At 44.9% G+C, this 18,717-nt stretch overlaps 1 protein-coding gene across 1 annotated transcript in view; it reads right to left on the reverse strand.

Moving 5' to 3' along the window:
- The window catches only part of RALBP1 (ralA binding protein 1), a 593,582-nt gene that overhangs the window by 369,655 nt on the left and 205,210 nt on the right, over nucleotides 1-18,717 (reverse strand). The window contains exon 4 of the mRNA XM_069613390.1: nucleotides 5,807-6,156. Coding sequence (XP_069469491.1) covers nucleotides 5,807-6,156 — 350 coding nt within the window. The remainder of the gene's footprint in view (nucleotides 1-5,806; nucleotides 6,157-18,717) is intronic.

Here is an 18,717-nt window from a genome sequence, read left to right on the forward strand (position 1 = left end):
TTATGGTTTGGAAGGATGAACTCTCCATCCTGCTTCTGGTGCAGGGGCGCGTGTTCGTCCAGTTACTTCACTGGTTTTCAGAATGGCGCTGGCAAAATCCACTTGACTTTCCTGAGCGATGCGCCGTAAGTATGAAAGTTCAAAGTTCAAGTGAGGCGCCCTTTATGTTGTCTTTCTAACCTGTGATCTGTCCTTTATTTCAGGTGCAGAATGAAGGCGATGCGTCGAGGGGTTAAACTGCCGAGGTGAGTAGTGATGAGGGCGATCCCTCTAAATGTCCTGATCATTCCCCAGAAATGTCTCTTGTCCTTACCCCATAGGGGCCGGGGTACGGTACCTGCCAACGGGGCGACCCGAAATGTGGAAGAAAAGCCGGTAAGTATTATGGCTGTTAATCAGGCTTTCCTTCTGTGTTCCTTCTGCTCACCTTTTGTTTCTTCCTCTCTCCCCTAGGTGCAGAGATGTGGCGTCCGATGCTGACAGCTGCGATGGAGCCGGGAGACCTTCAGGGATGCTGGCGAGAAGATTCCGGATGCAGGTAAGAAGTTTGAAATAGTCCTTGGTTTTCACCTTTCTCTTCTCTTCCTTCCTTGCAGGTCTTCCAGGTTCGAGGCGGGCGTGGCTGGAGTCCAGGAGCAGGAGCAGACACGGTGAGCGTTAAGCTGCAGGAAGCAGAACACGACGAAGCATGAGCTGCTGTCTGGGCGTGGCTTAAATAGCCTCCAAAGAAGTCCCAGGTATGTATCCTTCCCCAACTAGGTATGTATCCTTCCGTGGCCACGCCCGAGTGAAAAAATAGTCCCTATGAAAAAAATAGTCCCTTTCAGGTCTCAGGGAGGCCTGAAGCGTGCAGCATGGTCTGCATCAGGTAAGTGCACAAAACACCTCCCTTTATGAGCCTGGCGCCTATGGCACCAGGACTGATGTCCAACATGAGCCTGGCGCCAAAGGCGCCAGGACTGAGTCCAAAGAGCCCCTATAAGGGGCCGCTGGGCTTTTACCCGAGGGCATGATGCCTGCTTCCGGGGGTGCTGGGCCTGGCTTGGTGCTCCGGGGGTAGGCATCATGACATTAATCGCCAGATCAGTGGACAGCTGGCTGGGTCATAAGGGTACTGGTTTATCGCTTCCCTTCTTTATCCATAATTATGCCATTATTCCTCTCCTCTGTTGCCAAGCAGTAACATGATTTAGGAAACACATTGGGCTGCATGCAAAGTTGCTCAGCTTTGGAATTCCTTGCCTCCCTTCCTGAGGGCAGATCAATCATATTCCCACTTCAGACATAACATTATCAACTGGTTCAAAGAAAACGACCACTAAATATACACCTGCTACTGTCCTACTATCCCTACACATTTGTACTGTAAATAGACAAAAGGCAACTGACTGAATAGACTATATCATGCTGCACCTCTCTTTCTACGTCCTCCAATTTGCTTACTGCATGTATATATATCTTGTTGTTGTAATCAAACTTTGACTGTATTATATCTGTGTATCGCTGTAACCATGTAACCCTAAACTGAAAATATTCTGTTATCCTGCGCCCCGATACCTTTGGGTCTGGGGCGCAGTACAAATAAAGAAACAAACAAACATAAATAAACCTCAGAAACGCCAGATGAGAGGGATTTATCTATATTCAAAGAGAGATTCACCAAATTCATCCACACAAAAAGCAAGGGGCTGAAAATACAGCCGATCAAATCCTATGCTCAGCATGTACAAGAGTCATAGAACGTAGAGTCTGCTTTTTGTGACTAGTGTCAACACACACAAGGCAACCAAGCAACGAGAAGCAGAGTAGGCGATGGGAGTTGGTGCGTGGAGTGGGGTTAGGGGTACTTGTGGCTGGGTGGAGGCCTCCATGGTCACAGAGAGTATGGGGAGTTCGGGTGGAGGATGAGGGTGCAAACAGAGAATCGGGGAGGGTATGAGGTAAGTGGGAGCTGTTGAAATGGGGATTGAAATGAAATGCCCCATTAATGTGCAAAGGGGGAAAGATTTGTTGTAATAGGATTTGGCAGGAGGGGATGTGTTGAGTGTGGTTTGTTGGCAGGGATTCAGTGGATCTGTTTTTTAAGGGGAGGGTTGTAAATGCAAACACATAGATCCAGTGACAGAAATAGAGTAATTAATCAGTACTTGCAGGTCAATTACCACACATTCAAATATGTTAGAAGATACTCTAACAAAACCTTGAGACACCATTTTAGCAGAGCCAACCAATGCCAAGGTCCAAGTTCATTATGAAAGCCTGCTAGGAACTATGAAGAGGGCTGGGCAAGCTCAGTGCAGGGGCAGGCAAAGTACTTATATTAGACAGGGACCAGGCAACATATTCCTGCAGGTGTCAGGGGATGGACACTTGGTAGAAGATGGCAGCTATGCCGGATGAAATGCTTACTACCAGCATCCTGATACAAGTGTACGAAACTTGCCAGAGAACAAGGCTGGTCCATAGTACTGACTGCTGACACCCTGGTTGTGGCAAGGCCTAGCGAAGGCTGAAAAAACATGTTGTTGGACCTGTCCAAACGAATGCAGAGAGCCATGTCGTGGTGTGACCTACCCAAGTCAACGTTGAGCAATGTTGTGGTGAAAACTACCATAGTCAAAGTAAAGAAACCAGGTTGTGGTGAGACCAGTCAAAGTGAATGTTGAGAGCCAAGGCTGCAAAGTGGGCCAAACCTGTGAATGCAGAAACAAAGTTTGCGAAAATGAGCTAAAACGTGGCGCCTGTGCGCTTTCATTTTGGACATTCACTTTCAAACCGCAATGAAAGTCCACGTTTCTGTGAGCTCAGTTAGAAGGCAGACATGAATTCTGCAATAAAAAAAATAAAAAAATTAAATAAAATGAATTCTGCAATGGCTGTAAGATTAGATTATGAAACAGATGAGCTCACTATGAAGGATAGTTGTTACATTGTCCACTCAAGGACGAGCTGAGAAGGGAGATGGAGATGTGCAGGTGCATTGATAAGGGGTGCTGGAAACGAGCGTGTTGGAGACAAACTGGGTTCTTCCACTACTGACTGGATTTTTCCGCTCTTTCCTTCCCATGCTTGCTATCTGTCCTTCGGCCGGAGACGGTTGGCAACCTAAGGGGGGGTGGGGATTTTTCCCCATAAGAGGAGAGGTATCCTGATGGTAGAGAGAGAGTTGGAGCCGCGGGTGATGAAGTCTCGCTGAGAGGGAGGACGCTCCGCTCCAGACCCATTAGCACATGTGACCTCTCTGCCTACCTGCCTCAGGACTTGGTAGTGTTGTCGTGGCTGAGATGGTTTCTCCTGCAACTGCACTAATAGTGATGTAGACCTTTGTATAATCCTTCTTGCTTAGGTGTGTATGTTCATGTATAACCAACTGGATTTATTCCAATAGTTATCTGTATCCTTATTATGTGTGAATAAAGGGCCTGTAAAGACCCAATTATATTTCACTTATTGGCCCAAGTGTGTATTATTGCCTCCCTGAGTCCAAGAACATTTGGTCCGTGTAATAAGGTAAGTGATCTAAGGTCATTGCATGTGACAGAAAAGCAAAACACAAAGTGGTCTGGGAAGTAACCCATCTTGAATCTGAAGTTCATAGAGAGACCCATCCACTCAAGTACCAGAGGTCGGAAATAAAGCCGACAACACCAGTTCAAGTTGGAAGATAAAGAAGCTAATGTCAGACACTGTAAACAAGGCAATGCAAAGTGGTACATCGTGCAGCAAAACAGAGGGGAACAGCAGGCCTTAATTACATTGTTGCGTTCAGTCTGGTGCCATAAACCATGAAGCCTGAACGGAAGCAACAACTATGTTTGCCTTCTGTACCTACATTCCTGGCTTCCATCTCTGTAGGCAGACAGAGCAAGGGGTCAGAGTTCGCGCAGCAAAGCAGAGAGCCACGGTCCACAGAGTGGTACCACCAACTTTCCAAGCCCTCCCAAACTTCCGGCCCGCTCCCCTTTCCTGCAGACAATGCACTCTGGGGATGACATCACCAGGCAAGGTGATTCTGAAATAACAGTCAGAATTGGACCCTCTAAAAAAGACAAGCAGGGAACCAAACCGTGGGGGGTCTTTTGCATAAACAAAATGAGGCTGGGGAGATCGACCCTTTAGTTGATTAATCTTTGACACTTGAAGCAGGATACACAGGGACCTTTGCTGGAGGTACAGTCTGCTCCAAAGCCCTCTTCCATAGAGGTAAATACAGAGAACTCCAGGGTAAGGGCAATTCTTGTCTACAACATTCACAATTGAATATCTGGGATGTGTTGCTACCTGGCAACGTCTACTAGAGTCGAGACCACTGGTAGCCAAGAACCTGCTCACTCTAGGTGACAAGGCTCTGCAAATGCTCTCTACTAACTTTCCTGGTTGGGAAGTGCAGAAGAAAGTACTTACCATTGCCCCTATAGACCTTGGACAGGGCCTTCCAGCAACCCAGAAGTCAAGGAGAAAACCTGGGCCCTGATTCACACCTCCAACGGCTCGTAAACTACACCGACCTGGACATCACTTGACTGTCTCAAGCTTCTTCGTGGCATTTGCTGCAGCTTGTTGAACCGCACCAGGTGTTGGACAACGTCGCTCTGCCCACCAACCCAATGCTGAATATCTGTCTAAGAAAGCACCAGGAATCCTGGCTTCACATGGTCTAAGTTATTTGAAGTGATCCTGTCCCCATGGTCTGCCTTAAAAACAATGCCCACTTTCCGAAGTATGCGAGTGGGTCACATTACGTTTTTTTGTAGTGTGTATTGTTTAATTTCAAGTTTTATATTTTTATGAAAACCTGATTGGACATTTCTTTTATTTTGGTTTCACATCTGAAATAGCTCACTTTCCTTGTAAAGAGTACTGACCCGTCCTCAGCCTGCACTACCTGAAAAGGCGAGGGAGGCATACCATTCAGGTTGTGTCTTTCACCTTTACGATTGGGATCATTGCTGGTGAAGCAATAGTGTGCGGCTGAGTAGGCACTTTATTCACTACCAATCCCAGTAATCATTTTGTCACAATGTACAGCACTCTAATTTTCCTACTTAACAAGGAGTTGCCTGCCCAGAGATTGAGGCAGCAGGTCTTTCAAAATGTCAAGGGCACCATTTCTTGAGAGCAATGGCATACATTTTGAACGTAAAATGAGAAAGTGTGTGCTTCTCAACTAAACAGTTATCCTATTTATAAATCCAGGCAAACGTTTGACGAATTGTGCCTTGGCATGAACCTAGATTTTATATTTTAATGCTATACACACTTTACAGGTGACTGAATCTATCATCGAAAACCCAATCGCCTTTGGCCTTTGAGAAGCAACTACACAATTGAAGTAGAAAATGTTTTTCATTTGAAGCGCTTTATTATTTCTGGTTTAAAAGTAAAAACTACCAATGGTAAAAGGAAGCATTCTCAATCGTCTAGGACACCAACGCTTAACAGTTATGTTAAGAAAAGTAGTAGATTCCATTTACACTCCAATCCTTGCTTTCAAAACAGATATTACAACTTAATAGGGAAAGCAGACCAGACATTACCTTTTCATCAGGTATTAAAAAAAAGAGTGCAGCCAAAGGTCTGTGATGTGCAGTGCACGGGTGGGAACTCATGTTATGTTTTTCCATTCGGTAAATGAAAGGTGCCCTTATGCAGGTTTCCAAGTCACAATCTGCTATTTAACAAGACCCCAGTAGGCTTTACCTAGAAAGATGCGCTTTAAGTACACAGTGCAGAGTACATGTGTAAAAACAGTTTGCTCAATTTCTTTCAGAAATCTAGATCAGACACTATAGCCATATGCATGTACCTGTACAGTGGGGCTCAATACAATGGAAATGTTCTGGATATTCATTTTGGTTTCCAGTTCCTTCGTGATCACGTGGTCCATATGCACAATGAGCCAGGAAATAAGATAGTAGTTACACTCAGGTAAATCCTTGAGCAAGCGTTGGCACTCCTGAACTCTCTCACTGTCTGTGCTTCTCCCACAAGCATCCTCAAAGCGTGGCAACAGCTCTTTGGTAAGCACATTCTCAGGGAGTTCCCGCAGGTACTGCTTCAACAAACTAGCAACTGTGTTGGGCTCATAATCATCAAGGTTCGGAGACTCTTCTCGATCATAGACTGCTTTCAGTTCATCCACCTTTGATTTTATACCTTAAGATTTAAGAAATATATAAAAGTTAAATGTGTATATACAAGCAAAAGGGGTATGTGAAAGACAATTAAAAAAGAAATGTCAAATTGTTATTATTTTATTAAGAGTTGTTTATTGAAATGTCATCCAAAGGTTATAAGCAGCTAATTCATCTTCAATGCTGTGGATTCAACATTAGACCTTGTAAACACACTGCTACACATAACACAGGCAACTAACCAGTACAAAGGACTTATAATTCCCAGAATAAGATTAATTTCCACTAGATTTGGGATATCCACTCAAGAAGCAATTTAACCTATCCAACATCAGATTACTCTTACTTCTTGCAACCTTAACATGTTATATTTCTCTTTTTCCCCATAAGGGCTATCAGGACCCCCCTTTTTTCTGAAACAACATCACTCTGTTTTCATGCAGTGTCATGTTTCATGTTAAATATTGTCACCTTCCGAGACACCATTTTTCATACACTGCAGCCTATCTCACAAATGACTTCTTAGGCTTTCACATTATCACATGCCCTTTATTGATTTTTGCTTATAGAACCAATCTGATTAATATCTCTTTGGCAAGCGTCACATATGACAGTTTTACAATTCTCTATGTGTAAAGAGCCAGAAATGAGACGCAGACACAAAGGACTCATGGTGTTTGCCATAAACGTTTAATAATAAAAGGGTTGGAAAATGCTTCACTGTTCTTAATCTAGGAGATATTTCCCTACCTCAACCAGAATTAAAAACTAAGGGCCTGTCCTGCGTAAAGATGTCCAAAGCAAAAATGCCCTGTGTTTGAAATCCTATCCTAGCCCTCACACTCTAAAAGTAACTCTAAGGTGCTAAGGGTAATGTCTCTGGCTTGAGAAGTACACAAATGTTCAAGTTCAACAAAAAGGTATTAATCCAACAAAAGGTCCAGCTGAATGATGTTCACAGTTCCAGGGAATGTCTCTCTTCACCAAAACAAAAGTTCAAAAGAATAAACACGTTCTTTATAGTCCAAGAGTATAACTCCCCTCCTCTTGCTGTTGCAATTCATTCCAAGGGAAATGGAGCTGGGGAAGGGAGTTTTTCACATTCAAAGTAATCCAAAAATGCTAAGGGCATGAATCTTCCTGGGGATTCTCTGACTCACAAGAAACACCACCTGGTATTATCCCCTGCCTGGTTCTTATAAAATTCCTTGATACAATTTGGGTGCGGGTCCCAGACTCACAGAACACCTGGTATACTCCTGCCAGGTTCCTTTCCACATTCACTGCAGACCACTTCACACGTGTGGCTTTGCCTGGTATTTTCTTTATACAGTTCACTTTACACTGTGATGAATCTGATGGCATTATCACTCCTTTCCCGGCGGTAACCTCCTCCAATGTGGCCAGGGGATGGCAGCCGTTACCTGATCCAAACCCTGGGGGCGGCTATATGAGGGAGGATTGCTCGGAGGGAGACAACCTCCGGGAGGGGGTGATGGTATCAGCGGGTGAGACATTGTATCCCCCTTTCCCCTTGTAGGATGACCCTCCCATTTATAATGCTCTAATGACCTATTGTAATCCGCCCTTGTGCCCTCCATAGGGAGTAGTGTATCCTTTTTGTTACAACCTATAGAGCAACTCTCAAACACAGATTTGTCTTGTAAATCTGCTAAAATCATCGGTCATAACTCCACATACCAATCCTCCATGACCGACTTGCCATCAAAACACATTATGGACAATCATCCAATATTTTCATGCAAGTTGATAAACACCTCAAAACTGCGACAAGGAAGAAGAGTGGTGGAATGCAAAGCAAAATAAGCCTGAGCACAGGCAATGCTCTAGTCGCTGCGATCACACACCCGTGCCCGGGACATTTAAATCAGGACTGTGACAAACTCATTGCGACTGTTGGTGGGAACGGGCTGCTCCTCTGTGTGCGTTCGACCGGCAGGAAGAAGTTTGGTGGAGCCAACCGGCTCAGGAGCTCAGAAGAAGAAGGCTGTACGGAAAAGACAACACACAGTGGGAATGCCAGAAGCCAGTGCTGGGCTCCTGGGCGTTCACCGTTGTCGTAAAGCAGCAGTTCACCTACCAGAGACCCGTGCGAGCAGACGAGCCAAACTGGTGCCGCAGGAAGCAGGGGTGCAGAAAGTGAACAGTCTTGAGGAAGAAAGCCCCCAAAGACTGTTACCGATGGGCTGCGAGAGGAATAAGGAATGCCGCGAAGAGCCAGTGAGTCCACGCTGGGGAAAAAAGGGAACACCGGGGCATATTGACGATCATGCTAAATTTGAATAATTAAACATAACTGAAGAGAAAGAGAGCTGTTTACAAAATCTGAGAGGGAGAAAATTAAAGTACATCTTCTAAAGAAACAAGACTTTAAAGTTTGCAAGTACGTGCCATATATGTACATAAGAAACGCTAACAAAATAGTATAAAGAGGACAGAGAACATTAGCCAATAAGGCTAGTGTGGTGAACTATCAAGAGTGGAAGTGTGAGCAAAGGCACACAAGTGGAAAGCCCTGGCGGAGAGTATACCACGCAAAAACAAGAGTGCGAATCAAAGAGACCTGGTAGAAGAGTACATCAGGCAGGTACAAGTGGACAGAGAAATTCCTGAGAGGGAAACATACCAGGCAAGGACACATTTAGAAGCATATAAGAACAACCAGAACGGCTGTATTGGATCAAAAGACTAAGGAGCAAAACACCTGGCAGGAGAATACGCCAGGTATCCTAATAAAACCAAGATCAAACAAAGTTATGTATGATTTTGTTACTAATCAAAAGGGACACCCGAAGATTACAAAGCTGTTTAAAAAAAAACTGGCAGGGTTGTGTACCAGGTATTTTGAGAACAAAGATAGAAAGACAAAACTGTTTATGAATTATTTAAGGATAAAATAAAGGAATGGAAGGGAAATCCTGACAAGAAAATATCACGACTATTAAAAACCCTCAGAGTTTAGAAATTCAATGGAGAAGGAACCTATTTCGGAAACAGAGGTTTCCAATCTTAAAAGACTTTTTGTTTATGTTTGTCAATATACAGAGGTGTAAACACTTTTGCGTAGGGGAATTCATATACATGAAGGAACAACGTTTTTTTAAGTCGACATCAATATCCAAAAGGGTGAATGAAAAGAGAACCGCCCACAAAACAAAGACATCGAAAGAATGCAGGCGAAGGGAAGCATCCTCTGGAGCAAGGAACCATATCACTGAGAGACTTTTTGTTGGAGTTATCCATTTCTTTACCCATTTGGACACTGAAGGCCAAAGACATTATCATTTTCACCTTAGAGTTTGTTTCTTTAGAATGTGAGGATCAGAATAGTACTTTGGACACAGGATGCTTTTTTGGACATTCGGGCACCGACACTGAATTCAGGTAGGGAAACACCTCTAGTTAGGCATTTTCCCAACTATTTTTATTCATCAGCCAAAACCATGTCTAACTTGTGTCCAAGTTTCATTCCCGACTCCTCACAACAAACACTTGCCAGGACTTCCTTTGTGCAGTTCACTTTACACAATTGGCCTTTCCTGGTATACACTGCTGCTAGGACTTTCTTTAGCATACAATGAACATTTGGTTTCCTTCTCAGTCTTCCCCAAATTTGTACTGTGTGTCCTTGACCCCAGTCCCACTGTCTAAGGCTTCTTTTGCGTGCCCGACAGTACTTCCATGTGCCGACCCTTTCCCTGGGCTCACTGGTTGGATTCTTGTACTCTACGAGTCCCCGACTCCACATCGGGTGCTTCTCTTGCTTTTGTGGCTTTCACAGACCCTGCAAGCACCGGTAAGCGTATGGTCCTTGGTTGGCGTCCCAGCTCCCTCGGCTATCAAGAAGCAAGCTTGCTTCCTTTCACCTAGTTACAGCCTCCACGGAGCTTCACTGGGCATGTCACTCAACGGGCTGCCTTTTCACTCTGCCTTGCTGCTCCATTTCCTGCGCCGCCGCGAGCTGCTGTATTCCTAGTCTCTGTTCAGCTGTCTTCACCACAGCTGGGTAAGAAGACAAACTCCATACTTCTCTTCCCGGAATGGCTTTAAACTGTGGCGGGCCAATTGGATTTCTCCAGCTTCTGGACTTCTGGTGTTGGTTCTCACTAGGAGTAATCAGGATTGCTCCTTGCCTCTTCCTCGTCTCAGTTTGTGTTACTTTATTCGCCATCTGATACTGAGGAGTACTATCAGAGTTGTCAAGTTGTCGAAGGGAATAATGGCAGTATGCCATTAGGTCATAAGGAAAGGAGGGAACATCTCTACAAGGGAAAGGGGTACACAATATCTCACCTGATGATGTCATGTCACCCCCACCCTCTCTCAAGGTTTAACCCCCTCCTCATGTGGTCGTCCGAATGAGGTAGCGGCTGCCGTCCCCTGCCTAGATGAGGAGAGGCTACCTTAGGGAAAGGAGTGATGACATCTGATTCAAAATGAGTTTGTTTTTTTAAAGCAAGTCAAGTTAAATAAAACAATGTGGCTTTTCTTAAATCAGATGGATGTTCTGTGTTTCACTAGCCATACTCCTATGCTCTGCCTTATAAACCATGGAGTCATCTATTCCTGATAGCTGGCAAGAGTAGCAGCTTCAATACATATTTTTACATTTTGGTGCTTTTAACAAACATAGTGTTACATGCATGATTTTAAAAACAGATGCAATTTTGTATTTCTCTTTCTTCTTCTCTGTTGCCATTTTTGGTGTCCCTTTTTTGGGCATCACATGAATTGTCTTTGTCCAGACCCTGAATCATGTTCTTGCTTTTATTTGTTTTCATGGATTTATTAGCTTTGAGAAAGTCACGGAGGAGTCAAAACACATGTTGGCTGACTTATTTTACTGGTGTTACACTTTTTTTAGACCATCTTTTCACGACGTGACCTTCATAGCTTTGATCCCTACCTCTTTCTTGAAACTTGTTCTTCTTCTCTCCCCTCTCTTCAAGACTTCTGTCTACTATCAGCCAATGACGCACTGTCTACTCTTTCCTCTTCTATCTCCTCCTCACTCAATCTGCTCCACCGCCTTTCCTTCTTCCGTCCAACCCGGAAACCCTCTCAACCATGGCTCACAACTCCTCTCCATGCGACATCTCCTCCGACATCTTGAGACTCTGGCTCAAATCCCCCTTGCTTTCCAACCAAACCTCCTACTTCTCTTACCACTCCCTTTATGACTCTTGCCTCTCCTCGGCAAAACACTCCTACTATTCTAACCTTCTTCAATCCCAAGCCTCCCACCCCCGCCGTATCTTACAAACTCTCTCTCGTCTTCTCTCTCCCCCAACCCCTGATCCCTCAACCTCCTCTACCCTTTCTCCCTCTGACTTTGCAAACTTCTTCTCCTCCAAGATTCTTGCCCTTCGACAAAAGATCAATTCCTCCTCTCACTCCCCCCTTCCCCTTCTCCCTTCTCCCCCACAACCTTCATGATTGACTTCTCCCCTGTCTCCCCTTCTGACGTATCCATCCTCCTCTCCAAAGCTCAGCCCTCGTCTGCTCCAACAGACCTCTTCCCCTCTCTTCTTATCCCTAAGATCTACTCTCGTCTTATACCCTACCTAACTTCCTTCTTCAACACCTGCCTTTCCTCTGCCACCTTCCCCTCTGCTTTCAAGCATGCCACAATCATTCCGATTCTGAAGAAACCTTCTGCAGATCCCCTGAACACCTCTAACTTCCGTCCTATCTCACTCCTCCCATTCCTCTCTAAACTTCTTGAGTGCCTCGCCTACTCTCAGCTCTCATCCTTTGTGACTAATCTCTCTCTCTCTCCTTCCCCCTTCTTAATCTGGCTTCAGCCCTAAACACTCTCCTGAAACTGCCCTCACTTACATCCTTAACTCCCCCCTCACCGCTCAACACTCTAAGCAATCCTCTGTCATTCTTCTTGATCTCTCTGCTGCCTTCGACACTGTCGATCACACCCTTCTTCTCAACATTCCCTCTTCCTTTGGTTTCAAAGGCTCTGCACTCAACTGGCTATCCTCTTACCTCTCCTCCCGCTCCTTTACTGTTTCCTGGGGAGGCCGCTCCTCTCCTTCCCATCCTCTGGAATACGGAGTTCCACAAGGCTCGGTGCTTGGCCCTTTCCTATTCTCGCTCTACACCTCTCTTCTTGCCCCCGTTATCTCCTCATTTGGCATCTCTCACCATTTCTATGCTGACGACATGCAACTCTTTCTTTCCTTCTCTCCTGACCTCCACGTTAAACTCTCATCCTGCCTTACTGCAATTAAAAACTGGATGTCTTCTTGCTTCCTTTCCCTTAACTCCGACAAAACTGAAGTTTTCTTCCCTTCCAACTCCCTCCCCCGCCACCACTCCTCCTCCTTTTATTCATTTTCCCCCCTCTAATCTTACTTTCTCCCCCCACGCCCATAACTTAGGCATTCACTTTGACTCCTCTCTCACTTTATCCCACCATATTTCTCTCACCTCTCGCGCCTGTCGCAACCACCTCTAATATTCGCAAGGTCCGCCGATCTCTTACTTTCCATGCCACTAAACTTTTAAACTCCTCCCTTATCTTCTCTCGCCTCTTCTACTGCTCCTCCTTACTCTTTGGTCTTCCTACTTCACATCTCGCCCCCCTCAAATCCATCTACCATTCTGCCATCCGGACCCTCAGTCTCCTCACCTCCCGAGACTCTATCTCTGCTTCCCAATCCTCCCTTGGCTGGCTTCCCTTTCACTCCCAACTTAAATTTAATTTCCTCTGCCTAGTCTTAATATCTCTGCATGATCTTGCATAGACTAGGGAGCTGTACCCAAAGGAGGTGGGATGTTGGCAGGTACAGAGGCAAAAAGAAGCTTTAATACTGCTCGCCCCACTTGAGAGTCTTGTTTAGAGTTTGTCTAAACAATAATGCTATGTAAATGTATGAATTGAACTCCAGGAAGCTGCTTTCAAATTGCATCCAGAGGTACATTTGCGATGAAAGCTAAAAGTAGCTACAGTTCCACAAGTTGAATGGGTCTGGGCCTGAAAGGTAGTCTTTTTTAAAGTGAATAGCAAATTTGAATGCATTTGACTATACATTTTGATATAGCGGACTTGCAGACAGCATCTCCTTCTCTGCCAGTAGCAATAGAAACAAAGAGCCATTACGATTTTCTTATTGGCTTTGTTTTATTGAGGTAATACATTAAAGCCTTTCTAACATCCAATGTATGGCGGTTTTTCTCTGCTGAGTTGCAAGGGTTTTGGAAGAAAGCTGGTAGTTCTATGGACTGGTTTACGTGGAACTTTGAAATTGATTTAGGAGAAAAGCATGGATGTGTTCTTAACACCACTTTGTCTTTATGAAACGGATTTTGAACTAAGAGAGTCTGCAGTTCGCTAACCAGTCCCATAGAAGTAATGGCAACAAGAAAAGGAGTGCTGTATGAGAGGTGTTTGAGAATAATTTTATGCATTGGCTCAAAGGGTGACCTATGAGTTTTGTAAGCACAACATTTAAATCCCAGCTTAGAGTTGAGTTAGAGGTGGGAGGGTGTAATCTTTTAACTCCCTCCATAAAAGGCTTTAACAACATAAACTTTCCACCAAGACATCTTGCTTTGTGAGGTGGTGCATGTGCAAAGTGCAGCCAGATAGACTCAGGATTGATATTCAACTCGTCTAATAGGTAAAGTAAGTAGAGAGCGAAGTGTGAAGGTGAAAAGTCAATAGGGGTGAGCTTTATACCCAATCACAAAATGTTTCCTCTAGTTGAAATAGCAATGCCTTGCGTTAGGTTTGCAAGCTTCTTTAAGGATGTCCATGCATCTTTGAGGTACATTAAAATGGCCAAACTCTAGGACTTCAGGAGCCAAGCTGCCAGGTTCGGCGTTTGAGGACATGGATGATACATTGTCCCTTGGTGTTGGGACAGCATGTTGTATGGGCACAGAAGTTTCACTGGTGGTCAAAGAGACATTTTCGGCAGGGGCGAAAACCATGGTTCCCATGCCCACATTGGTGGAATTAGAATCAGTTTGAGTGGTTCTTGATGTGTTTTGTGGATGATTTTGTTTGACAGTGGTGTTGGGGGGTGGAGGGTTGGTGAACGCAAGCAAAGGTCCCTAACCAGTTCATCCACAGTGCATTCCCCTTGGACCCTGCCTGGGGATACCTGGATGCATAGTTTGGGCATTGTCTTGTGTTGCAAATAGATTTAAGTCAGGTTGACACCCCAGTTTGCGAAGATGTCGGATAGAATGTCTTTGTGTAACTGCCATTCGTGTTCTGATGGAAGGTGTACGTCTCTCTCAACACATCGGCTAGACAGTTGTTTACCCTGGAACATGTTGGGATATTAGAAACGTGTTGTGATGTAGTGCCCAATTCCAAAATTAAGTGCCAGTTTGGACAGACTCAGAGAATGCGTCCTGCCTTGTTTGTGTAAAACATGGCAGTAGTGTTGTCTGTTAGGACTAGGACTGTCTTTCCCTGAAGTAGATGTTGACAAGTTTGAAGCGCTTTGAAGATGGCTAACAACTATAGAAAGTTGATGCGTTTGTTCGCCAGCGACTGTGACCACTTGCTGTGAGCAGTGTGCTGTAGAAGATAGGGTACCCATCCTGATAGTGATGCATCTGTGGTAAGAGTGGCCTCTACTGCTGGGGTGATTTTCACTGCAAAAGGTTTTCTTTTGTCCACCACCGCAGGGAGTGGACTAGGTGTTGCGTAATGACCACTAGATCGTCCCACCGATTGCTTGCCTGTGACCCTTGTTTTGCAAGCAACATTTGCATCAGACTCATGCGCAGCCATGTATGAGGCACCAAGTAAATGCAGGAAGCCACCATCTCGAGATGGCGCATTGTTTTTTGTACGTTCACTGGCTACATAGTGAGGAATCTGAAACAGCATGTTGAGAGGGGTCAGAAATGTGAGACGGATACAAAGGTTTAGATTTCTCACAGTGTAATTTTATTAAATTAAAAAAAAAGGGAGATAAACTCCTATCTTTCCCTAACCTAAGAAGGATGTCCCTGCCTAGCAAACTAAAGAAAAATTACCTGGTGACCAAAACGTCTATGACCATCACACCAATACACACAACACAATTATACAAGGAATATTTGGCAGGCTTTAGTTCAACAAAGCAATATACCAGTTCCAACTTAAGGATATCGATACGTAATCCTTGTGACCAGGGTTTGAATCCCTTCCCCTGAATCAATTCAAGAATACCTTGAGAAAAGTTCAGGATTAACAAAGTTCTGTTCAAGGTAGTATAAAGTCTTTTCCATCTGCTACTTTCTTCCACTTTGTAAAGTAAATATCTCTTCCACAAAGGTTGGCTGACAAATCCAAAAACAAAAGTAGGGTTCCACAGTATCCTTCTTAGTGAGGCAAATGTCTCTCTCCCAAAACACAAGTTCATAAACCAAAATAAGTATTCTCTTCAGAATGCCAAACAATTATCAGCATATCACACTTTCTTCACATGTAACTTTTCATCAGAATAGCACAGCAACTACTTTTGAGGGGGCAACAATTTGTCAAAAGGTTGATGGAGTTAAAGATCTTTCCACCACAACTTTTTAAGACAAACACACTTCTTCACACATCATCTTGTTTCCTGGTATACTCACCTGCCAGGTCTAACTATTATGGACCCTTTGCTGGTGTACTTACCTGTCAGGAGGAAAACCCCTACAACTACAACCACTCTTAGTGGCAATATTTGTTCCAAGATTTCCCATGCCAGTATTTCTTGTGAGTACTGAACAATGGCTGCCTCTTCGAACGGATTGTGTCCTCCCACATATTCCTTATCTTTAGATATCTTCCCATCCAGCGTCAGCTGCTTTGGAATTTTTTTTCTCCAGCAGATGGTGCTGTGTGTTGTGGTCGACTCGATGTCCCTCGAGGGGCTTCCGTCTCGAGGATGACGTCATCAAAGGCATGAATAGCACGCACTGCGCCCATTATTCAGTTATGTCTTTCCATGATAGCTTGTGCTTTGGATACAGGAGGTTTTTGTTTTCTCACAAAACTGCAAGACAGCTTTGAGAATGGCCTCTTCATCTGCTTCTTCAACCCTGAAGACCGGGTTCAAGAAGTGTATCAACTGTGGTGCCAAGATGTCTATAACAGACCCACATCGGGTCTGTTTGTGGTGTCTTGGCGTCGACCACAGAATGGCAGATCGTGGATCATTCCAGTCCATGACGGGTAAGGCGTTGAAATAATGCCAGGGGAATCTCACAGCAGGTAGGTCACCTTTGATATACCTGTCACAACTCCGTAAAAAAGGCATTCTTCGGATGTGTTGAGAGGTGACTCTCCATGGAGGACGCGGTCGAAGAAACCGGTCACGAGGCAGTTCTAACCACTCCTCATCTTCGGCAAAAATATTCATCAAAAGAAGAAAAAGAGATGCAATATTTCCCCTTCCTCATCCTCTGACTCCACGCCGGAACGCAAGGTAGCTTGCCCGAGTAAGTCGGCGGCTCCAGCCGAATGGGAGGTTTTAGGCAGGAGATGTTAAAAATCTTCGAGAAGGCGGTCCCAGCCCCCCTCGAGGGAAAAGGTAAAGAGCCATGTCCGTCCCCCACCTTCTAAAGCAGACAAGGAAAATACCAAGGCTAAATCCTGCGTGCCCTTGAGCCGGGGTCGAGAAGCCTCTGGCCCCTCAAGAACTTTCAAGGTCTCGTGTCGATGACAGGCCCAGTCCTCGTCCTTCAAAGACCCCTCTGAGTCATGGGTCAACACTTATAGCATTGAAACTCTCAATGCTTTCGAGGGAAATTGAATAGACTTTTAAGCCACTTCCTAAAAAGGATTTTTTAAGTCCTTATCTTCGATTTTTGAAGAACATGAGCCATCTGATCAAGACACTTCACCCTTTGGGTTTGAAAATGGCAAGCCTAATATTCCTGAGGTCTTCATATCAGTGGAATCTAGAATGAGGGAACTTTATGACAACCTGAAAACAGCAAGTGGCCTTGACAGTGCTAGTAGCAGGGACTGTACGGTTGGAACCCTTTGACCTGCTTGAAACCAAGGGCCGCCAACAACAACAAGATAACTGTGACATGAAAGGAAAGAATAAAACGGGCACCAAACAATACCACCGAAGGAGTTCTGACCAACATACTGAACACTACAAGGCACTGACTACTGAATCAGTCTTACGGGGGGAAGGCTCAAAAAGGGGTAACTCTGACCAACAGAAGATCACAAAGTTCTTCCCATAGAAGGAGAATAAATCATACAGTCAAGTTCTGAGGGACGATCCCGTTCCTAAGGTCCTGAGTAGTCTGATGTACTTCGAGTGCACAGGATTGACGTGGATATTTCAGGGGCGGTCCTGTCCCAAGTGGAACTAGGAGAGTCTGCCCCTGATGGAAGTGTATGACAGCCTCTAAAAGGAAATCAGAATGGCAGAAAGTGCGTTCGAGCGCTTGAGCAGGTCAACTGGGTTATTTATGAAACACAAGAGGTGGAAGTGATTGGCACGCTGAGTATTCCCGGGACATCATCTGTCCAGGACCATCTCTCCTTTGATAATAAGGATCAAGTAGCCACAGCTCGTGAGACGAATGTTAACAGGGTACCCAGACCCATTGGATGCAGGTCGAACTCACTGGCAACTCTAAACATTGTACTACAAGCCTCCATTAGGCTTTATGACACAATTGCCCTGGAAGTCAAAGCAAATACTATCGCCCTGACCCACATTAATCAACAACTTGGAGAGGGGGAATGCTGCCACCCTTCTAACCGGGAGAAGGGGTCGAAACAGGTGGGTTATTCAGAACCCTTTGATCAAGTATCAACCATGTCTAACGCCACAAACTCAGAGTACAGGAGCTTTTTGACAGGGGCCGATTGTGAGACCAAAGCAAACTTAGAAAAAGCACCTGTCGCACTCCAGGCTGAGACCATGATGAATATGAAAAAAATCAAAGAATTTTTAGCATGAGACAAGTCGAGACTCCAAAATATCAGGTCCTTCTGTGGCCAAGTCTCTTTTACAGCAGGTCTCTTGCCTCAGAGGGCCCGGTGTGCTATAAACAACAAAACAAAAGTTCCTTTCAGTAATCTGCCAGTCGGGTGATTTCCCTTCACCCGTGGATTCCCCTCAACCGGGGGCTACGATCATTTTGCTACTTTGGCCTCCCTCAGTCGGGTTCACTACAGCCTTTCGTTCAAGATGTCAGCAACTTGTAACATTCAAGACTCTCAATGTCTTTTTAAACAATCGTTCACTGTGGACATCCCTCGGCCGGGTTCACACTTGTCGACAATGTTTACGGGGTGTTACGTTTTGCTCTCATTCGCGGGCATCTCTCAGCTGGGTTCACATTTGCCAGCTTAACATAGTTCACTTAGTTTTAACACCATGCGGGATTCACTTCCCTTGGCTTTCTCCTGCCTCCAGTCAGACTCTCTCTTAAGCCCCCAGTCAGGCTGCACACATTTACCATTCGTACAGCGTTTCCCTCAGCCGGGCGCACACGCCTGTTTCACAATGTCAAAACTTTGGTAATGGGTTAAGGACTTTCAATTGTACAAGGGATTTTGGCTCGACCCTTGTATGGCCACCTTAACTTTTTATGC

This window comes from Ambystoma mexicanum, chromosome 5p, assembly GCF_040938575.1.
Source record: "Ambystoma mexicanum isolate Mex_15411 chromosome 5p, UKY_AmexF1_1, whole genome shotgun sequence".
NCBI classification, from domain to species: domain Eukaryota; kingdom Metazoa; phylum Chordata; class Amphibia; order Caudata; family Ambystomatidae; genus Ambystoma; species Ambystoma mexicanum.